Genomic DNA, 22,772 nt, shown 5'->3' with positions numbered 1-22,772 from the left:
GGTGGTCGTTACCAGGGCCTACTGTCAACATGCTTCTACCCAGTAGTGGCATGCCCAAGCTCACCGATATCCAGACTTGAGGGCTACTCAGGGAAAAGGTAAAGAACCAATCCCATCAAATACCGAAATTTCCCCAAACCTTCCGTGAGTTGTTGAATGCATCTTTTGTGAAAAAGACGGAGATTCTGTCCACCTCTCAGCCTCCAGTTGCCTGTCTTGGAGCCTCTGGAAAGGCAACAGCGAAGGGCGGCAGCCCAAAAGCAAAATGGCGGCGGGCAGCTTCGTCCCCTCCCCCCCTGCCCCTGCGGAGCGGGGCGGGCGGGCCCCGTGCACTGGCCGCCACGGCCGCCGCCGCCGCCGCCGCGGCCGCCGCCGCCGTGGCCGCCATTTTCCCAGAGCAAGAGGCAGTGACACTGAGCGAGCGCAGGGGGCCCAGTCGGAAACCGTGCCTGAGTTCGGGAGCGGCAACAGAAGGGGCATAGACACTCCGAGCAGCCTCGCCGTCGCTTCAGCGTTCCTGTTGACTGTCTGAGTACCCCCCTCCCCTATTCCTTGGTTGCTGAACAGGCTGCGTGCTGCTGTTTGGGGAGGGGGTGTGTGGAGCCGGTTCCTGTGTCCGCAGTGGCTGCTGTCTGGGGGTCGACTGATCGTGGAGGTGTGGAGAGACTCCTTGGGGGTCGAACAAGTAACGGAGTTCGGGTGTCTGGTGTGTGAACATCACAGGTCAGTGCTTGTCGTCTCTTCGGGAGTTCATGGGGCTTGCGGGGTGGGACGTGAGTTTCAAGGGGGAGGAGGTCTTCTCATCTTTATCTTCTGGTGGTGTGGGGGAGTAGACGTTGACTCTCAGGTGTCTTGGTTGGAGCAAGACGTTGCTCTTTTGAATCGAATTTATCCGTTCTCTTCCCTGTCTCTAGGAAGGAGCATTATGGCGGGTTTTAGGGTTGGTAAGGGGAAACTGGCAGTTAACCCCCCTAGAGAGTGGGAGTTAGGGAGGGGGTGCACTCCTCCTTGGCAGCAGGTTAAGGCTGCTTGGGTGAGGAGGGAAGCCTGTGAGTGTTAGAAGGTTTTGTGTCGAAGTGGTCCCAATAGCTGCCAGCCCTCCCTTCCCTCCACTGCATCTTGTTCAGGTGCTGAAAAACCTAGGCCTCATTTTCTTCCATTTCTTATAAAGCTTCCAGTATAATTTTATCATCAGTACGAAAGGGGTTAAGAGAACGCCCTGGGTCTCTATCTCCCTTTGTAGGAGAACGAGACAGCTTCTCATCCTCTCCGGGAGAAGGTAAACCCGCCCCTGAGGTGGCCACCCCAGTACCCTGCCTTCTCAGTCTCCTCCCCCACTCCTCTTGCATTACCGCTGTCCTTTACTGTACCGGAGGCTTATAATCCACAATATGGCCCATTTCAGAAGAGCTTATTTTGACCAGGGGATTGGCACAAACACTGTGGCAGCAGACACAGAAAAGAAACAAACGGTTCACTGTGCTAAACGGGGGAGGAGAGAGAAAAAACAATCCGGAGTGCTCTCTTCCACTGGCCTTAGTTCCGTAGAGATCCGTTCTTGCTAGACTGTCTCAAAAATGATACAATTTAAAGTCTAAGAGAAATCGCTAGAGTTAGCTTTAGAGTAAACTCCGTTTTTCTTGTTTGCCCCCTTTTTGGAGATCTGAATAATAAGGTATTTGTAGTTCCGGAGACCTTGAAGAGAATTAAGTGAGGTGCATTCAGCTCTAGGCCGGAGTCATCAATACCTAATTGGAAGATAGTCCGTTTTCCCTTTAATTTCCGAGATGGGGAGTAAAAAGTGAAATTTCCCTCTTTTGTCCTTTACAGATTCTAAAAATGGCGGCCTCAGGCTGATGTTGTGGTAATCTAATCAGCTCGGGTCCTCCACACCCCATGCAGTGCGTTTGTCTGCAGCATATTACAGGCTTATTATGTTTACATGGAAAGACGGGTTTTTTTCCTTCCCCAAACTGTTTACAAAAATGTGTTGACTTTACTGCAAATTACAATACTGTGTTTTAGTTGATTGATTTTATTGGTTTTTCCTGAGAGGCAAATAAAATGACACCACTGTGGAAAAAATTAACACTCAGGTGGCCTTAGAAATTTCAATAGTGAAGCTAAGGAGTCTTAAATATTTTAAAAAAATTATTTGGGGACAAATAATAGTTTTTGTTAAGTTTAATCCAAGCATATTTTAATCAATAGGCCAAAGTAAATTAAAATGTTTAGTAAGTGTAAATGCAACCTGTTTTGTGTGACTAGATGTTTTGATTTAGAGTGAAATGTTTCCCATCCAAATCTTGACCAATTTTGGTTTTTATACTCTCAGATTAATTTTTAGGGAGCTGTACAAACAAGCCTAAACCTGTTACTTCACAGGGTGTGGAGATGCTTGTTTTTCTCACTGTTAAATTTTGCATCCATTTTCCCCATATATTTAAGCATTCCTTAAGAATTTTCTAAGTTAATTGTGTATTTATTTGATAAAGTGAAGCTCCATGCTTTGCTGCCTTTTAATATTGTCTTACAACACACTACCATCATTATGTAGGTAAAAAAGTAAGGTTTTAGTTAGACTCCCCCCCCAATGCGCCCATTTATCTTTTATGGGTTGTGGAATTTAGTCACTTTTAATAGACTTTAAATGAAAGCCACACCGTAATAGTCTTGAATCCACTTTGTGCTAATTTCAGAATCTTATAGATTGAGGCAGAAAATTAAATGGTGTCATTTAACGATATTTTTAAAAGTGAGAATGATGATTTCATCTCTGTAGTGGGAGGTCGATCTTTTTGGCCTCAACTAAGCAGCGAAATATGAGTGGGCAATTAATGGCATTTAATGACCATTCTGATTGTGAAGCAACTGATGAGTGCCTTTCAATCCAGTAGTGCTTAAAAAGGTTGGCGAGTATACACCCTTTCATGATTCTCTTATTCTATTGTAAATTCTGATCTAAAATATATACAATGGAATAAGGGAATCATAAAGTTCATATACGAACTAGATTGATACGTTTCTATTCAACAAAATAATTGTAGGAATAACTGATACAGGGAGTTTCATCATAGAAGACTGGGTACACAACCTTAGAGTTTCTGAAATATTTTATTACAAAAAAATGATGATGGGTAGTGGGAGAATTTGTGTAAGGATTTGTAATAGGTTGAATGATCATATAGATACAGATCCTTAACTGTTGAGTAAAGATTGTGCATTTACTTGAAAGACTAAGTGATTAAGAACTGTGGTTAAGAAGGTTGGTACTTTTAACTTACTATTTAATGTAGGAAATCAGTAAACTCTTAGGGAAATTTGGTTTGTGTAGCCATAGGAGGAAACACTGTCTATACCATGTTTTTCTTGATACTGACCTTGGTCAGGTCTAAACACATAAAGCATTTGGACTTACTTGGCTTCAAACAAACAGTGTCAAGTTAGAAATTATAAGAAAAGCTTCCTTCACTCTGCTAGCTTTCTTCATACTGCCCTGCTTCATTGCTTTGTGTTTTGTTTCTTTTTGTTTTGATACGTTTTGGTTCCTGTAAAAGAGACTGGCTTTTTTTTTTTTTTTTTTTTTAAGTATATTACACTTTGTTTTAAATGGTTACTTTATAAGTAACATGGCTGTCAGTGTTTGTTTTTTATTACTGTACAATCCAGTTGACTGTGTTTTAAGTTAGGATTGTCGAGGCATATTTTTAAAAGGTTAGGCATAATTTTTGTTTCCAGAGTTTTGAAATGTTTGGTCCCTTGGGGGAAAACTAGTCAAATGGTCTTTGTCAGCATAGCTGAGTTTGAGGGATTAGTCATTTATCTGTTTAACTGGATTTATAGAAAATCATAATGTAATTGGAGAGCAAATTTTATTTTTAGAGACTACATTTTGATCATACTTCCCTTTTGTTGTCAGTATGAGTTATAGGATCCCTTTGATAACAATTCAAGTTTAGAAGCCTTTACGGGGCTTCTTCATTTCCCTCCAACTTTTCAGGTCTCTAATAACTCCTACAATTTTGGCTTGTCTGTCTTCCTCACAGCTTCCAGCCAGAGAATTTTTACCATATAACTTAGAACTTACCTAAGTTCTGAGACTTCTTGGATCTAAAAATGAGGAAGTGAGGAGAAAAGCCAATTAACAAGTTAGGAGAAATTATTTCCCTTAATACATACCTTAGTGGTCTTAGCAAAATTATGACTTCTTAAATTGGTTTCTTATTTCTAAGAATAATGTACCTATTTTTATGCATCATGCAACACTTAAACCTATGGTTTTATTTTTAAAAGCATATTATTATGTAAATCCTAACAACTCAGCTTTTCTGGAAGTTACTACTGGGACTTAAATGTGTGCTACCATTGTGTGTTTAAAATGTTGTATAAAACCAGTTGGACTTTGAAGAGCTATTAAAAACTGCTTAAGAAATACTAGAATGGAATTTTCATAAAAGACTTTATTTTAAAAAATATTTTAATGTATAATAGCTTTTATCTTCAAAGGATTTTATTAGCAGATGGAAGGCGCCCAATTTGTTGAATCTAAAGCTTTTGTCTGAGTACATTTACATCTCAAATATTCATGGTGATCAGGGGACTGTTTCATGTCATATGTTAGAATAAGTGTTGAATACTTGTATCGAGTGAGACTTACTTTTCAATGTTGAATATAGAATTTATTTTATGGTAAAATTATTTTTGTGTGTTGACTGGCAAAATATAAAGGATACTATTTGAGATGTTGCTGTATAAAAGTTAGCTTTTAGGCTGGGTTTAAAATTGGAGTGGCTCACTGTCTCTTTTTTACTGTCTGTTTTCTAATGTACATATGTTGGGAAGAGTCTCTTTTTAATATTGAAAGGATAATATTTTTGTATTACCTAAAAATTTATTTAATATGGAAGAGTAATATTTGTGGTTGAAAATTGGTTTTTAAGTGCACTAAATTTGAAGTAGACGGTATTTAACTGTAAAAATTTTGCTATTGCAATTAAACGAGTATTTTATAAAGTTAGGAATTAACCAGAAGAAATTGGGTTTTTTTTCTTGTTATACTTATGCTACATTAATAATCAAATGCTGGGCAGTGTGTCTTAAGTGGCTAGAGCATCGGCCTGCTCACCTGAGTGTCCCAGGTTTGATTCCCAGTCTAGGGCACGTACCTGGGTTTCAGGTCCCATCCTGGCACCCCTCCCCTCCGTGGGGGGTAGGGTACACTCCTGTGAGAGGCAACCAATTGCTGTGTCTTTCTCCAATCGATCTCTCTCTCTCCCCTTCCCTCCCCTCCTCCTCTCTTCCACTGTCTCTAAAATCAGTGGAAAAATATCCTCACTTCTTGGGCGAGGATTAAAAAAAAAAATCAAATGCTGGTGACTCAGGCTAAGTTAATTAGATTTGTTTCTGTCTTTAAGAATATGAAAAGTGTTTATTAATCATTGGTAATATATGCTTTGTACTTAAGTCAGAGTCCAGAACAGTGGTCTTATGTTTCACTTAATATGAAATCAGTTTTTTCCTCATGGACAGCTCATAAATCAAATTTTATTCTTAGACAGTTTAGGAAAACCATTTTTGTATTTTAGGTGAATTTTACAGTTTTATTGAAAATCTGACTTGGTTATTTACCTAAACTGTTAGTGATGTGGGTCATTTTCAATGCAACAGGTCAATCACATTATTTTTAATTAAAATATTTGGTTTTGCATTTTAAAACTGTCTCACCCAGCCGGCTTGGCTCAGTGGTTGAGCATCGGCCATGAACCAAAGAGGTCTCTGGTTTGATTCCCATCAGAGCACATGTCTGGTTTGTAGGCTCGATTCCCAGTAGGAGGCATGCAGAAGGCAGCCTAGGGATGTCTCTCTTTTGTTGATGCTTCTATCTCTCTATCCTTCTCCCTTCCTCTCTCTCTAAAATCAATAAAAACATTAAAAAAAGCTGTCTGAAATATGAAATCTGGGTCTAAGAAAGGACCTGTGTACAGATCAACATGAGAAACAAGTGATTGTGCAGCTTTTTTTATTCCAGTTAAACAACTAAAGAAGATAAATACTTTTCTAGCAACTCTTAGATTGCTCAATTTAGAGTTAATCCAAAATAGTACACATTCTTGGTCCTGAAGTTTGTTATTGAGAAAGATAATATTGAGTAATCACACCTGTGTTATAGCCGATGTGGTTGCATCATTTAAGGTCTGAGCCTGTGGCAGAAAGCAAAGTAATATAATAGTGAGATTTAGTTTTGGTTTGTAGTATCTATAAGGTAATTTTGAAGATCAAGTTCACATAATTAGGTTATCTAACATTTTATCTGAGACCATAAAAGTTTTAAATTTTTAAATCTATGTTGACTTTTGTTTTCAAAGGATATTTAAAACATTTTTAATTTAAAGACTTAAACAGAATTTACCTTCATTTCCATTCTTTTCACTGTTTATCTAAGAGTAAGGTAAAGCCCAGTGTCAATGGTTTTTAGCAAAAAGTGAAGAATGTGGTTAAAAGAATTAACCATTATCATTTAGGATATTGTCAGGAAAAAACACTTTTGTTTTTTCAAAAGTTTGCACATCAGGAGATTATATATGAGAAAGATAAAATATTCTAATATTTTTTTCTTATTTCGCAGAATAATAATGAAATTTAATAATTTCTATTTTTGACTTTACGGAGAGAACTCATATTTCTTTTATCCTGCTTGATATGTTGTTTAAATAAAAACAGGGTTAAGATTTGAAAACCCATTTCCCCTCTAATGATGTGGCAAAAGATGGGAAGATTCTTGATGTGACTGTGCTTCTGCAGCCATAAATTGATTGGGGGGGGGGTCTGAGGTTACTCTGATACATAGTTGCTCTTCTCCAGAAAATATGATTGATTGCTCCTTTGGGAATTATTTGCTTTTCTGGTTCTCTTTAAAGGAAGGTATATAACTGGTTGAATTGACACAGCATTGTTACATCTTACCATTAAGCCCCTGCCAAAACAATATTTTTTAATGGAATTTATTGAGGCGACATTGGTTAATAAAATTGTATAGGTTTCAAGTGTACAGTTCTATAATACATCATCTGTATATTGTATTGTGTGCTCATCACACAAAGTCAAGTCTCCTTCCATCACCATTTATCCCCCCATACAAAACTATTTTTGAAGGACAGACAAAAGATTAATTTAGCTGCTATTTGTCTTGCACCATTTATTTCTACTTTTCAGAAAGCCTGTTGTTTTAGTGTTTGTTTGGCTACAAGGAACAGAAATCAGCCCCAACTAGCTTAAGTAAAAGATTTGTTAGAAGGCCATAGGGAAAGCTCACAGAACTTATTTGAAGAAAGTACAGTTGGGTCTTACAGGATTTGACCCACTGTTCTCCATCTCGATTCTCCTAATTAGTTGTGACTGGATGGGGTAGGGTGAGTATTTATGTTGTGTGTATGTGGATGGGCTGGGGAGTTTCTTTGCATGGAGAGCAAGAGAAAGACACTTCTAATTCATCTGAAAACAATTGCCTTTTTTTCATAGGTACTTGGGAGCGCCTCCAAAACTAATTAGAATCAAACTGATGATTTTACTTATATATAAAAGTATACATATATAGTTGAGGAATGCTTTTATAATAGCCCGTTGTTTTTTGTTTTTCATTTTGAAATCATCTCAAACTTAACAGAAAAGTTACATGAATAGAAAACTTCTTTATACCCTTAACCCAGATCTCCTGATTTTTAAAATTTTGACACATTTGCTTTATTATTCTCTCTGTACATATATATATATATAAATTTTTTCTGAGCCATTTGAGAGTAGGTTGCACATATTATGCATGCCCTCTTACAATCCCTGATACTTAAGTACTGTATGCATTTCCTAAGAACAAATATATTTTTTTAGGTAACCAGAGTGGTTAAATTCAGGAAATTTAGCATTGATGTAATACTTTAAACTAGTCAGTTGTCCATAGTCCATTTTCACTTGTCCGAGTTATGCCCTTTATTAGCTTTTTTTTTCCTGCTACACTAGCCACTCCAGGATCACAGATTGCATTTAATTCTCAGGTCTCTTTAGTCTCCTTTAATCTGGAAGAGTTCCTCAGTTTTTATCTTTTGTGACATTGGCCCCTCATTTTGGGTTTGTCTAAGATTTCTTTATGATTAGATTCAGACTGTGTATTTTTGGCTGGAATACTAGATAAGTAATATGTGTTTTTCTGTCATCTGGAGGTACTTGATGTTTTTTTCACCCTTTACCAGTATGTTTATTTTGATTGCTTGATTAAGGTGTTAAGTAGTTTCTTGATTGTATAGTGTTTTTCATTTTGCCATTATTAAGTAATTTGTGGGGAGATATTTTGAAATTGTGTAGATATTCTGTTCCTCATCAGACCTTCCTCTCTGAGACTTAGCTTCTGTTGATTCTTTCCTGAATAAATTTTTCTATAGTGGTTGCAAATATACCAGGGTTTTGCAGTGGCTTTTTTTCTGGGTAATTGGAATTGTAGGAGTTTTCTCTTCTAGTTTTTCTGTAATGTATGTGGGTCACTTTTGTAATCACAACAAGTAAAAGAAAATTTGAGAAGGAAACGTATAGATAATTTAGATAGTATCACATAGTATTTCTGCACAGTTTTCTACACAAACGGAATTTAAAATAGTTTCTGGAATACTGGTCTAATTTGAAATCCAGAACACAGAAATTAAGTACTTAGATTGTTAAATTATTTTTTTAATGATATAGTTCTAATTCCTTATTTAGTTGTAGTTGTTTTTTTTCTTTAATTGTTTTTTTTTTTTTTTTTTTAATCCTCACCAGAGGATATTTTTTTCCACTGCTTTTCAGAGGGAGTGGAAGGAAGAGAGAGAGAGAAATTGAGAGTGCCGAATCCTAACCACTAGACCACCAGGGAGATGAGAGAGGGAAATTGGATGTGAGAGAGAGACATCGATTGGTTGCCTCTGCAACAGAGATGCATGCCCTTGGCCAGAATTGAACCTGAGACCCTTCAGTCCAAGGGCCCATACTCTAACCACTGAGCAAACCAGCTAGGGCCCTCATTTAGGTTTTAGTATTGCTAAATGAGCCCTGAGTTACACTTGTTATATGTGCAAGATACTGCTTTTTAAAAAGGGGTTGATGAGATGGTACATTGAATCCAGTAGAGCATCAAACATCTATAACTCTTAGGGACAACGCAGTGTGTTTTTTGAACCTTGTAATTAAAGAAACACATACCCATTGTAGAAAAGTTCAGAAGGACAAAAAAGAGATGGAAAACACTTACTTAGACTTTAATTACATTATAATGACACTTTTATCAATTTCCTTTCAGTGATAGCAAAATATTAGTAGTGAATTTGGATGATAATTTTAATTTCATACTGATTTAGGCCCTGGGTAACATACTGAATGAAAATTATTGATATAATCTTTGGAAATTTCCAGAGAAACTGGGAGAAGAAAAATTTGAGAATTGTGAATACTTGTAGAGTGGAGATTATAGTCTCTAAAGTTTAAAGTGGACCCTTTTATAGTTCCTAAATGTGATGATTGGGTGTTCATGCTCTTGTGTGAAATGAGCCTCCCTTATACCTTGTTATGACTTTGGCACATTACCTGTCTGAAGGGAGGGGGGCAAAAATTTTTTTTTAATGTTTATGTGAGAAAATGAAGAAAAGCACTTTTCAGAATAGTGAGTATTATGAGACAATACAGTGGATTCTTAGCATTTCATAGGTGCATAATTGGTTTAAAACTTAGTTGAATCAACTGTATCTGTCTTAAGAAAATGAAATTCAGTTTGTAGGACTGCCAAATCTCATCCATTGTTTTCTTCTTTTTCTTTAAGTATTGGGCGAAAGGTGCAAAACAAATCCCATGATGAACTAGAGAATTTTCTTTTATGCCAGAACTTCTGTCCTGGACATGTAAAGTAGCACCCTGTTGATTGAAATTAAGAAACTAGAGTCAGAATTGACTTGTGAGATTTTTCTTTTTTTAAGTATTTTTTTATTGATTTTCGAGAAATAGGGGGAGAAAGAGAGAGAGAAACATCTGTGTGATAAACATCAATTGGTTGCCTCCCCTATGCACCTTGACTGGGGATCGAACCTGCAACCTGAGTATGTGCCCTGACTCAGAATTGAACCTGCAACCTTTTGGTGCATGGGATGATACTCAACCATCTGAGCCACACCGACCGGGGTGTGTGAGATCTTTTAATTAAATATTTCTCATTGTGGCCCAGGCACATGTATTATTTACATGAAGTGCTTATTAAAATGAACATTTTTGGGCCCCATTCCAGACCTACATAATCACATCTAGTGAGGTCTTGAATCAGCACTTTAGTACTAGTCTCAGCTGATTTTTATACTGTTCTGTCTCTTCCCTTTTATGTTACAAGTAGACTAAGCCCCAGAGAGGTAAAATAAATTTCCCAAGGACGTATAGTTAGAAAGTGGTTGATCAAGGATTAAAATTTAGGTCCTGATACTTGGTGCCTTGTACTTTTCTAAGAAACTCCCCTCTTGAGAAGCCAGGACACTATTTTTGGATTCTCTGAATAAGGGAACACTGGTCTTTGTACAACATCATGTGACAGACCTTATATATTTAGTTCTTCTCTACATCGAAATTCAAGATCTGTTGGTTTCCACAACCCATGTGTTATTTGGTTAAAAGTCTTGGGTTGAAATTATAGCAGTACAAATTGGAATCAAGCTGTGGTGAGCCTTGAATGCTAGGATAAGAGTGTGGACTCTGGGAGAACTACTGAAAAATTTGCTTTGGGGGATATACTGACACATGCTAATCTCCCCTCCCCATTTCTTAAGATTATGAAAGTAATTAAAAGAACTTATTAAAAAACTCAAACAGTACTTCTTTAGAGGCAGTATTGCATAGAGCTTAAGAGTAGAAACTGTAGGACCATACTGCTTTTGGTTTGATTACACTCAAACCCGGTTGCACTGCTGTGTGACCTTGGGCAAGTTACTTACCTTTTTGTGCCTTTGTTTCTTGATCTACAAAATGGAGATAATAATAGAGTCTACCTTATAGAGCCATTTTGAGAATTCAGCAAGTTAATATATGTAAAATTTGTAGAGCTGTAGTTTCTGGAAAAAAGTGAGTCTCTGATTCTCATCCCTGTTTCTCATATGCTGAGGTTATTTCTATTTATAGTTTGTGTATTATCCTGAAGTACTTTATGTAGATACTGTAGAAGTTCCTTTACCCTTCATTTAACCAAACTACAAGATTAATGTTCCTTTAAAAAATACTAATGCCTGCCCTGGCTGGTGTGGCTCAGTTGGTTGGAGCAGGTTTGATTTCCGGTCAGGGCACATGCCTAGGTTTCGGGTTCAGTCCCTGGCCCCAGTTGGGGCGTGTGTGGGAGACAACCAGTCGATGTTTCTCTCCTACCCCCAAATAAAAATCAAAGAACATGTATTTGGGGGAGGATTAAAAAAAACACTAATGTGCATTGCATGTTGAATGATGCAAACTACTCTGAGCTGCTCCCACTAGTTGAGTAGAATGCTTATGAGTCATATGATTGTTCCAAAATTGACTAATCCCATTGTACTTGTATTGTTTATATTATTTAATTAGATATTCCATAAACCAGTGATATGAGTGTGAAGAGACAATTATTGTTTAAATGAAAATGAAGTTAAGTCCTTTGGAAAGCTAAATAAAGACAAATTAACTGCTGAAGAAAATTGTTGTCGTTAAATATTGGTAAGCTTCCGGTCAAGATGGCAGTGTAGGGATATTGTGATTCGTGATATTAGGTAAAATATCTAGCCCTGGCACAAAACAGACAATAAATGGGGGTTTTTTTGGTTTTGTTTTTTTAAGTTAGATACAGGTAAGATAGCTAAAAGATTATGGAGAAGAATAAAAATCTGGAAGGAAGTTTGCATTCACACTACTCCACAGTAAGTGATTTTCTGCCTTGAAATACTCTAAAACCAAAACCCATAGGCAGTGCATTATAGATATGATTTATACAAGAACAGTAAGCCAGAATTTCAGTTATGGGAGCCCTATTCAAAGAGAACATTTTGGTTTGACACCAGAATGTTATTGAATGATATTTTAAATTAAAAATACAGTGTTTAAGATGTATATTTATTTATATATAATTCTTTATGATTCTTTGTTAACTGTTTGACTTTGATGAACTCACAGATTCCTACTCCCTATTTTTTAATATATAAATTCATATTTCTTTTTTTAATCTAAAAAGGGATGGATCCTACGATATTCTGTAACTTTTTTTCATTTAGTATTTTGGAATTTTAAAAATTATGTTTTAGAATCTGACTCTGGTTTGTCCAGTGGGGTTAATAAAACCCTACCTAGATAAAAAGACAGGTTTTATCTGGAATTAAACAGATCCATTGAAGTGTCAAGATTCAGTAACCTTTGTTATCTTTCGAGATTTAAATTGTTCTCTTCTTTTGGATCATTCTAAAATTTGCACGTATTTCCTAAGGGAAGTAACTGATGATTGTGTTGGCTAATATGTCTGAATTAGTTTGTGGAGTTTTAAAATTTTAGTTTATAATTATTTGGTGTATTATAACCTGGTTGCTATATGTTAGCAGTAACCTATTAGTTATGCATTAATGTAATAACTGCTTGATTTTGAGTTCCAAGTTAAAACTGGCAGATATTATGGAAATGGTATGGCTGTGCCAAAAGACAAAAGTTCTTTTATTTTGTGATTACTTTCAGAATACAAATCTGAGATACTGTGATATTTATCATTTAAATTTAATCTTTCCATCCCCATTTATCCTCCCTTTGCTCACCTCCACTTACAGCCACCCTCCTTTTCCTCTGGCTGTTAGCAGAGGGGATATGTGTCTATGTGTTATGTATATATGGGTTTTTTTTTTTGCTTAGTCCCTTTACCTTTTTTCATCCAGGCCCCCAACTCCCTTCCCCTTTGACAGCTGTCAGAGGCATGTTCCATGTATCCATGCCTCTGTTTCTGTTTTGTTCACATGACCAGAATTTTGACATTGATACAGTCCACACATTTTTGTTCATATATCCCCAGTTTAACTTTTATTCGGGGGGGGGGTGGTGGTGGTGGTGGGGGTGGTGTGTGTGTGTGTGTGTGTGTTTATCACATGTGTAGGTTCCTTTTTAGGTTCCTGATTCTACCACCACAGTTAAGATACAGAACAGTTCCATTGCCATAACGATTCCCTGGTGTTGCCCTCTTATAACTACACTAATCTTTTCTCCTTTTCTATAATTTGTTATTCAAGAATGTTATTATATAAATGGAATTATACAGCATGTAAGCTTTTGGGATTGATTGGGTTTTTTTTTCACTCAGCGTAATTTCTTTGAGATTTATCCAAGGTTTTCATGTATCAGTAGTTTGTTTCTTTATGTTGCTAAGTAGTGTTCCATTTAATGTTATTTTCCTATTTGGTAGTTACCACATAGAATATGCAGCTTCAGAATTTTCTTTTAAGAACATGTTGTCTCTTACTTTCTTTTGTTAACTTCTCTGACTCTGTTTTCTCCAACTATCTCAATCCCCAACTCTCCCAGGACTGCTGAGAGCACAATTTAAAAACTACTAATGTAGATAACAGTATTTTTTAACTGAAGTTTTATTATTTTTTTAATATATCTTTATTGATTTCAGAGAGAGAAAAGGAGAGGGGAGAGAGAGATAGAAACATCAATGATGAGAGAGTCATTGATCGAGCACACACATTGGGCATGTGCCCTGACTGGGAATCGAACCCCAGTCACCTGGATCCTAGGTTGACGCTCAACCGCTGAGCCACGCCTGGCCGGGCTTAACTGAAGTTTTAGAACCCATTGAAATGTGTGGTGTTATGCTTTATAGTGTTCACTACTTTAAGTAAATTTTATGTGATTATAAGTTTGAAAATTCTTTTTCTTCTGCATTTGTATGTTGAACAGTACATTCTAACATAAGTAGATGTGGGCCATATGGCAAGTCAAAAATGGGAATAGATAACTGTTTTAGAATGAAATAACTTTTTTTTAGTTTTATTCACTGGTATGAACAAAGACTAAACTCATTCTAAGAACAGTTTTATGTGTGTAGGAAAAAATTGTACACTTATACCTATAGACTCTGATCTAACCAGATTTCAACCACTGAATTGCCACTTGCAAAAAAGGCCACATTTTACTAGATTTTATACCAGAGTTTAGTGATCTCTAACACTTTAGGGCATGACAACTACTAATAAAAAATAATTGCAATAGTGCATTAAAAAACTGGATAGTATTGAAATTAATTATTTTAATTTGAGTGGGCTATGGGGTAGTGATGGAGGAGTGTACCAGTACTTTAGCTAGTTGCAGAATTGGTGTTTAGAATAGCTTCCCAAAAACTCTGATAGTAAGAATGGTACCCCCCTTAAATAATGCCAAGCAAATAGTTCACTATATCATTCATACATGAATTTTTTTGAATTAATGGACTTTATTTTTTAGAGCAATTTTAGGTTCACCTCAGAATTGAGTGGAAAGTACAGAGTACCCACATGCCTCCTTCCCACACACAGGTACAGCCTTGCCCACCATCTACATTATGATACATTTGTTACATTCAGTGAACCAACATCGACACATCCTTATCAACCAAAGTCTGGTTTAGTTAGGGTTCACTTCTTGTGTTCATGTGGTTTGTTTTTTTTTTAAGGTCATTCTTTCTCGATACTTTGATTCCAATATTAAATCTCTAGTGAGGTAAAGATAAGATAAATTGGGCTGCAAGGTAAACCAGTATGGAGTTCCAAAAACTACTGGCTGATTTGGGAAAGCCCTTCCTTCATTCTTGACTATATAGGGATGGTTTGGTGCTCATTGAGTAATATCATAAGGATTGTCATTGGTTTATTCTCTAAAGAGTTTAATCTTGCCGGGGCAGCATGGCTCAGCAGTTGAGTATCAACCTCGGATCCAGGAGATCAAAGTTCGATTACTGGTCAGGGTACATGCCTGGATTTCGGGCTTGATCCCCAGCAGGGGGCAGCTGATCAGTGACTCATCATTGATGTTTCTATCTTTCTCTCCCTCTCCCTTCTTCTCTCTGAAATCAATAGACATACTTTTTTTAAAAAATTAAATTAAAAAAAAGTTAAATCTTATCAGAGCCAACCTGTTTTGACAAAAATTCTGTAAAAAGAATTTCAGGATCCATATGACCTATGTATTTAACCATTTCTCGGTACACAGATTTATTTATTTTTTTAAATATATCTTTATTGATGTCAGAGAGAGGAAAGGAGAGAGAGAGAGAGAGAAACATCAATGATGAGAAGAGTCATTGATCGAGCCCACAACCTGGGCATGTGCCCTGACCGAGAATCAAACCCTGATCGCCTAGATCCTAGGTCAACGCTCAACCGCTGAGCCACACCTGGCCGTGCTGTACACAGATTTTTAAGTTTAAGAAAATAACTGAAACAGTGTGCTTGGAGTTTGTAATAAAGAGGTTTGGCTGTTGACTTTTTTTTTTTTCAATATTATTTTGTGTTAGCTTCAGGTATACAGCATAGTGGTTAAGACAATGTGTTGCCATTTGTAATGAAGAGGTTTGTTTTGTCTGTTGACTTTTTAAATGAAACTACTTCTATCACACTCTCTGAATTTGCAGAGCTTCTTAATAGTTTATTTGAATTTTACAAGTATAATAAATGAGATTTGTTCTCCAGTACTCATTTTTGTTGTTGTTGTTAATCTTCACCTGAGGATATTTTTTCCATTGATTTTTAGAGAGAGTGGAAGGGAAGGAGGGAGGGGAAGAGAGAGAAAAACATCAATTTGAGAGAGACACGTCGATGGGTTGCCTCCTGCATGTGACCCTACTGGGCTGGGGATTGAACCTGCAACCCAGGTACGTACCCTTGACTGAGAATCTAACCCTCAACTCTTCAGTGCTTGGGCCGAGGCTCTAACTGCTGAGCCACACTGGCCAGGGGCCAATATTCCTCTTTTAATGACTTTTCCTAAATATTTAATTCTCAGAAATTTTACCTAGTTAACTGAGTGCTATACACAATCCTTAAAGTAAGTCAGAAATACTATATTCTGTGATTATTCCTATTTACAAATGAGGAACTAAGGTTTCAAGAGAACAAGTAACCAATATGGGACTTTGGCCCCATCTGGGTGGCTCAGCTGGTTGGAGTGTTGTCCCCTACACCAAAAAGGTTTCAGGTTCAATTCTCAGGGCACATACCTAGGTTGCCATTTTGATCCCTGGTTGGGGCATGTATAGGAGGGAACCAATGTTTCTTTCTCTTTCTCCTTCCCCATTCCTCTCTCTCGAAAATCAATAAACATATCTTCACGTGAGGATTAAAAAAAAATTAAGTGGCAGACTTTGAAAGCTGAAGTGTTGTTACTTTATATTGAATTTAAGTAGTAACAGCTGGGTTTAATTGTACTAAACATGATAGTGAAACTGTGAAACTCTTAAATAGTGCAAGAAAATGTGCTTTGTGAACATTTACTCATATATATATAGGTTTCCATTTTTCAAGTAGTTCCACCAACATTAACCCTGACTACAAGAAGACAGATTTTTCTGGAGATTTTATTTGCTATGAAAATATTAGTGTAAGTTGAATTGGTGAAATTCTTTGTCTCTAGGAACCAAATGGTTATTTAAGGGAGACTCAGGTTAAATTTTTTCCCCAAGTTAAAACTTAACTAGTTAGATAGGTCGTCTTTGCTTAACTAATAGTTCTCTTTATAAGAAATTGAATATACTTATGCATACATTGGTACTTTCAAATTTGGAGCGTGGTTCTCTTAATTTCTGGGTTGCTTTCAATTCACTAGTGAGGTAGGTGTTTGTTCCTGAACTTAATGGGGAATTTAAATATCTTTATCCTTTTATTATGTGCTGTGCACCATCCCTGAAATATTTTAAGCACAAATTTTAGACTTATTTTTTAAAAATATATCTTTATTGATGTCAGAGAGAGGAAGGGAGAGAGAAACATCAATGATGAGAGAGGGTCATTGATTGGCTGCCTTCTGCACACCCCCAACTGGGGATCGAGCCGGCAACCCAGGCATGTGCCCTGACAGGGAATTGAATTGCCATCTCCTGGATCCAAGGTTGATGCTCAGCCGCTGAGCCACTCCCAGCCAGGCCAAATTTTAGACTGTAAACCCATGCATCTCTGCTTTTGTAGTGTTTTAATATATTGCTGTGGAATGGATTTAAGTTTATAAGTAGATCAGGTTTGGGGGAGGAACAAGATAGGTTTTGATAATGTTCTTTCACTTAGTGTGTCAGATGTTCTGGAGCAATAAATACATAAATACTTATGTATTTAATTTTTCCTCTTTTTGAGAGAGGCATTGTCAGTTTTTTCCCCTTAAGTGTAAATTCTAGGTTATTTATTTTACCAATTATCTGGCAAATTTTAATTTCAGGCAAACTGATGTGCAGGCCCTGGAATCAGACTGCTAAGGAGCAAATCCTGATTCTACTATTTATTAGCTATGGAACTTAGGACGAGTTTAGCCTCTCTGTCTTATCTGTAAAATGGGTATAATAAATATACGTACAGCATAGGCTCTTTGTAAGGATTAAGCATTGTAAGCACTCAGTATCTGTTAAAACTGTTATAACCTCGGTTGGGGAGGTCTGAGTATCAGTTGAGGCAAGTGCTCATGGGGCACTGTCTGATATTAATGCTAACCCAACTGGAGAAATACATAATTCATTCTGTTGTCAGTTTTTAAAAATATATGTTTTTTATTGATTTCAGGGAGAGAAGAAGGGAGAGGGGGAGAGAGAGAGAAACATCAATGATGAGTCATTGACCAGCTGCCTCCTTCATGCTCCCCGCCCCCGGGGATCAAGCCCAAAACCCGGGCATGTGCCCTGATCAGAATTGAACCGTGATCTCCTGGATCATAGGTTGATGTTCAACTGCTGAGCCAAGCCCAGCAATGCCATGCTGGGCTTGTCAATTTTTTTTAAAGCTTTTTAGAATCTCATATTTATTCTGTTGTTTTGATGATCAGGAATAATCTGTTAATGTACTTGGACTAAGATTTAAACTGTAAGATTATCAACCTAACCTACCTCCATTTAAGTTGCAGCCTAGAATAGTGAAATGACTTTCCCAGAATTTCATAGGTAGTAACTTGATAATAGATCTTGATCAACCAGTATTATTTTATTATACCTTAATCCAGTGCTATAAATTAAAAAATATTAAATGAATAATGAGGGCATTGTAATTTCTAATTTATAATGAAATCACCGGTTTGTATTCCCTCACAATTTCTTTAATTTCATTTCTATTACTAATTCAGCCCCAAATTCACCTGTTTATTCTCTTAGTGATACATGTTGAAAATAAAAAGATTGATTTAATCTTAAATACTTATTGAGCACTGTGTAAGGTGCTTATAAAGGACAGAAAGATGATAATAAATGATCTCCTCAAAGAGATTATTTTAGAAATAACACTTATTTGTAATTTTTTGGGGGGGGGGGAATGTCCTCACATTTTCATCCTGTCTACCTTTGGGTATCATATTCATCTTTTCAGCGTCTATATTTTGTTTTCTGAACTATTTAACATTGTCTTAAAAGCAGCTTTAGTCTTCCAGAGTTTTTGATAGAGTGTTTTGTAATTTAATGGCTTTTCCTTGCCTTTTATATTGTTTTTCCTACTTGAGGGTTTTGTTTGTTTTGGTATCGTTGCCATTGCTTTTCTAAATCTGTTTTTAATATTGTATTTTCCCAGTTTGCTTTTAGTTTTCTAGCTTTAATTGTTCCCTTTACTTGTGTTTACATTTATGTGTATAAAAAAGAATAAATTTGTCTTTTTAAGAATTAGCTGCTATGTTTGTGTGAGTCCTTTTGGTTTTAGGTACCAAGTTAGACAAAAGTACCTATAATTTTATGCCATTTAAAAACAGCTGAATACTCCTATGTTCACTTGGTTTCTAGGTCTATTCTGGATAGCAGGTTTTGTGAAGACATTTATTCTTTCTTGGACCTCAGATTTACCAGACATCTCATGGTATTTCCTTTTATATTATTTTTTTAATGGCTGCCATTTATTCTCAGTGTATTTTGTATATTTTACTTGCCAATTAGATAACCAGTTGTTTTGATTCACATGTAAAATGTGAAAGCTTTGTGCTAATTGTTTAGATTGTATTGAATTGTTTTTCCTCTAGTTACACACACTGTGTTATAAGCTCTAATCTTTTCTGCTTACTACATTGGTTTTCTCTTTCCTTATTTTTTTAAGGTACAATGATTTGACTCTAAAGACTTTATGATTTTATTAAGCATCAACTGGATTTTTAAACAGTGCGAGTTTTTCTGGCTATAGAGATTTTGATATTAATGAATATAGTGAAGTTATTTGCCAATTTATTGGTTTCAATAGGTATGACCTCTTGTCTTCTGACCTCTTGTGAGCAAATTACTGAGTTCTTCTCTATTGAATCAAACTCAGAAGTCTGTGATTCTGTTTCAGATGTGGTGATGTGTCTTTATCCTGGGGATGAGCCTCTGTGTTTTTAGATGCTTTTCTGGAGAAGGTGTCATGTAGTTGTTTTTGTAGCACTTAATTGTATAGGTTGGTAACTCATTTGATTAATGAGACCAGAGCTTCAGTTTTTTCCCAGGTGCTCTAATTCATTCACCAATCATTTGTAGAATGCCTATTATGCTCCAGGGACAGTACAGGGTTTGAGAGGCAGGCAGCAATCACACAGATGTAAGCCATTGTCTGAAATAGGCTTATGGCAAACTCTTCACTGCTGAAATGTAGTGTTTATTGAGGATTGTATATTATGTAAAAATAGGGGGCACTATTAAGTACATACTCAAAAAAGATTATTTTAAGTTGGAAATATTCAGTTACCTAAAAGTATACGTAATGATTAGATTTCTGCTTTCCAGTTTCTGCCTCTGTGTGTGTGGTTTTTTTTAAAGCAATTAAATATTTAACAACATCTACCTAAAATACAAGATTTCCTGTGAATTTAACATAAAGATGAGCTGAGCAAAAGAAAATGTCTACCAACTAGATGCTACCAAAAGGAAGAAAATATATATATTTTTAATTGTTATTGTTATCTGTTGTTAGGTCTAAGTCTTCAGCATTTTAAATATATACAGAATAATTTAACAGTTGAATAGAACAAACATAGCCTTGTATATTGCTTGCATTTTGCCATTTAGAAATTTTGTAATTTTATAGCTTTGTGCAGGTTAATAAATATGGCTTTTATGAAGTAACTCTAATATGGTGACAGGTGCAGAAAAGAAGGTAGGACACTTCTTTTTCTCCTGCTTTAATTGTTTTTAGAGGGCAATTTTAATTTGATGGAGCAATCCATAAAAAACATGGCAAATAGAGAACGATAATGACTTTATTTTCAAAAACTATTAGAAAATTCTCTTTAAAAATGAGAACTAGAGTTTTTTCCTGTCCACACTTTTTTGTGTGATTATATAAGAGCAACTTTTCTTATGTGACTACCACTTATTGATTGCTAAGTGTGTTTAATGCAGTGTATGAAGTGCTTTGTATTCATTATTTCCTTTTCTTCACAGAAACACTAAGAGGATAAATACCCATTTTATAAACAAGGAACCTGATGCTTAGAGAGGTTCAGTGCTTACGTTTTAAACTTTTAGGTACAATTGCCTATTATTGTATATTTTTATTATAATAACCTGTAATTGAGTAGCTCTTCCCCAGTTATACATGGTTTCGAAGTAAAGACCATGGTTTCTTGGAGAATTCTAACCATCATTACCACTTTATTTCCCTACTTGGTATTTTCCCCTCACAATCTGCATCATCTTTGAAATAGGAATTAACCCTGAATAGGTATTATTCTCAAATTTACTTGTAAAAATTAAAGATAAATACAAGAATTACTATTTGAAGAAACTGCTTTTCATTATTTCAGGTATAACATGACTTGGACAGTTTTCACTGTTGATCTTTTCCTGTTTATAGGATTATCTGTTTTGTTCCTGAGTTATACTGTATCATTGCCGAAAAGATTTTGACTAGATATTTCACAAACAGTATATACAGCAAATGTTATACTGTGAACTTAGATTTAAAAAGTTGATGTTGAAGCTGAATATATTTTTTTTACTATGGTAAATTTGTTTTAAATAAACACTTCAAGTATATTAGTTTTCTCTACTTAATGGTCTGTAATAAAGACATAGAGAACTTCCTCAATGTACATGTGTTTCTGTGGTATGGAAAATGTCAGCCACTGTAAAACAACTGATTTTATTACAAATAAAATAGCTTTCATTTTATAAGTACATAAACAGTAGAGTGGAATTGGTTCTAATCCTGGTTTTCTCTCTTAAACTGAGTGATGTTGGTTAAGTTATTTAAGCTTTCTTGCTGTTGTGTTCCTCAGTGGTAAAGTGGAGATCCCTATTTCAGTGTTGTGGGGATTAAATAGATCATCCATGTAAAAGCTTAGTATGGTGCTTAGTCCATAGTGAGTATTCAGTATTTGTTAATTTATTGTTAGATCACACTGAACCAAGAAGACTTGTTTTTATATACTAGTGCTATAAGAAATTCCATTTTATCTTTAAAAATGAATAATATTTGTTGGTTGTTCACTCTGCAATGTAAATAGTAATTCTTCCTTTGGCATTCTAAATTTATTTCCTAAGGATGATTGTGACGCAGAAACTTTCTTTTGATCATAGTCACATACCTTAATTCCAGAAAAAGAAATGAAATAGATACTCCGTGAGCAAATTACTAGTTATATCAATATTTTAATAAAGGATGCCTTTCCTCATGTGTTTTATTTAGTGTTAATTGTTATAGTGTGACTGTTGCTAGGAATAGGAAGATGATTCTTAACTTTTTATTCCCTTTTCTTTTAAACAGGGTTTGTGGATGCACTTAGATGTTTGCAATGAGCACTGTGGCTGGCATGCCCCAGTGTTTTGGATACCAATGCATAGGACTCCATAGTAATCGAATTTATCAGAGGCGAACGTCATGAGCATAGTGATCCCATTGGGGGTTGATACAGCAGAAACGTCATACTTGGAAATGGCTGCAGGCTCAGAGTAAGTATTTAAAGATTTTTGGATAGGGAAAGGCAATAACTGCAGAATATTTCATTCAGTTATCTTAACACAATCAAGTAGTGCTTGATACGCATTTATATTTTTCTCATTTTAGCCTCTTGGCTAAAATAAAATATCAGAAGGTTAAAAGCAAAAATCCCTTTACTAAAATTACTTCTATAAATAACTTTTGAGTCAAAATGATATATCTTTTTCTAATTCTTTTTGTCTTTTCCATTTGCTAATTGTTGACATCAAGAATCAATAATTGGTTATTGTTATTTTAGATTGTAAGATCTGTCATGTTTATATTGGAAAATAATTTAGTTTTAAATTTGAATCTTTAAAAAATTGTAATATCTATTTAAACATGGGGTTTGTTTTGTTGTTTTTTTAAAGTTGAGTTGAAAAACAAAATTCAAGCTATTTTTTATTATTATTATTTTAAATATATCTTTATTGATTTCAGAGAGAGGAAAGGAGGGAGAGAGAGAGATAGAAACATCAATGATGACAAAGTCATTGATCGAGCCCGCAACCCGGGCATGTGCCCTGACTGGGAATCGAACCCCAATCGCCTGGATCCCAGGTCGACGCTCAACTGCTGAGCCATGCCTGGCCAGGCCAAGCTATTTTTAAATAAGAAAAAGGGAATGTT

At 35.9% G+C, this 22,772-nt stretch overlaps 1 protein-coding gene and 1 non-coding gene across 5 annotated transcripts in view; both read left to right on the top strand.

Annotated features, from left to right (window-relative positions):
• Nucleotides 1–386: 386 nt before the first annotated feature.
• Nucleotides 387–22,772, top strand: part of KMT2E (lysine methyltransferase 2E (inactive)) — an 83,707-nt gene continuing 61,321 nt past the window's right edge. The window contains exons 1-4 of one of the 4 annotated variants that reach the window (XM_016219550.2): nucleotides 387–723; nucleotides 18,983–19,055; nucleotides 20,606–20,689; nucleotides 21,930–22,114. In XM_016219550.2, coding sequence (XP_016075036.1) covers nucleotides 22,044–22,114 — 71 coding nt within the window. In that variant the 5' untranslated portion in view covers nucleotides 387–723; nucleotides 18,983–19,055; nucleotides 20,606–20,689; nucleotides 21,930–22,043. Of the gene's footprint in view, nucleotides 724–18,982; nucleotides 19,056–20,495; nucleotides 20,690–21,929; nucleotides 22,115–22,772 lie in introns of those variants that run through there. The other 3 variants (XM_016219552.2, XM_016219554.2, XM_016219553.2) reach the window with 3 other exon arrangements.
• On the top strand, nucleotides 9,510–9,613 carry LOC148092249 (small nucleolar RNA U13). The gene has a single exon (XR_015715226.1). It is a non-coding gene; the product is annotated as a small nucleolar RNA U13 (small nucleolar RNA).

This window comes from Miniopterus natalensis, chromosome 10, assembly GCF_054644295.1.
Source record: "Miniopterus natalensis isolate mMinNat1 chromosome 10, mMinNat1.hap1, whole genome shotgun sequence".
NCBI classification, from domain to species: Eukaryota; Metazoa; Chordata; class Mammalia; order Chiroptera; family Miniopteridae; genus Miniopterus; species Miniopterus natalensis.
The sequence above is the reverse complement of the archived record's forward strand: the minus strand, read 5'-3'. Positions and strand labels throughout refer to the sequence as shown.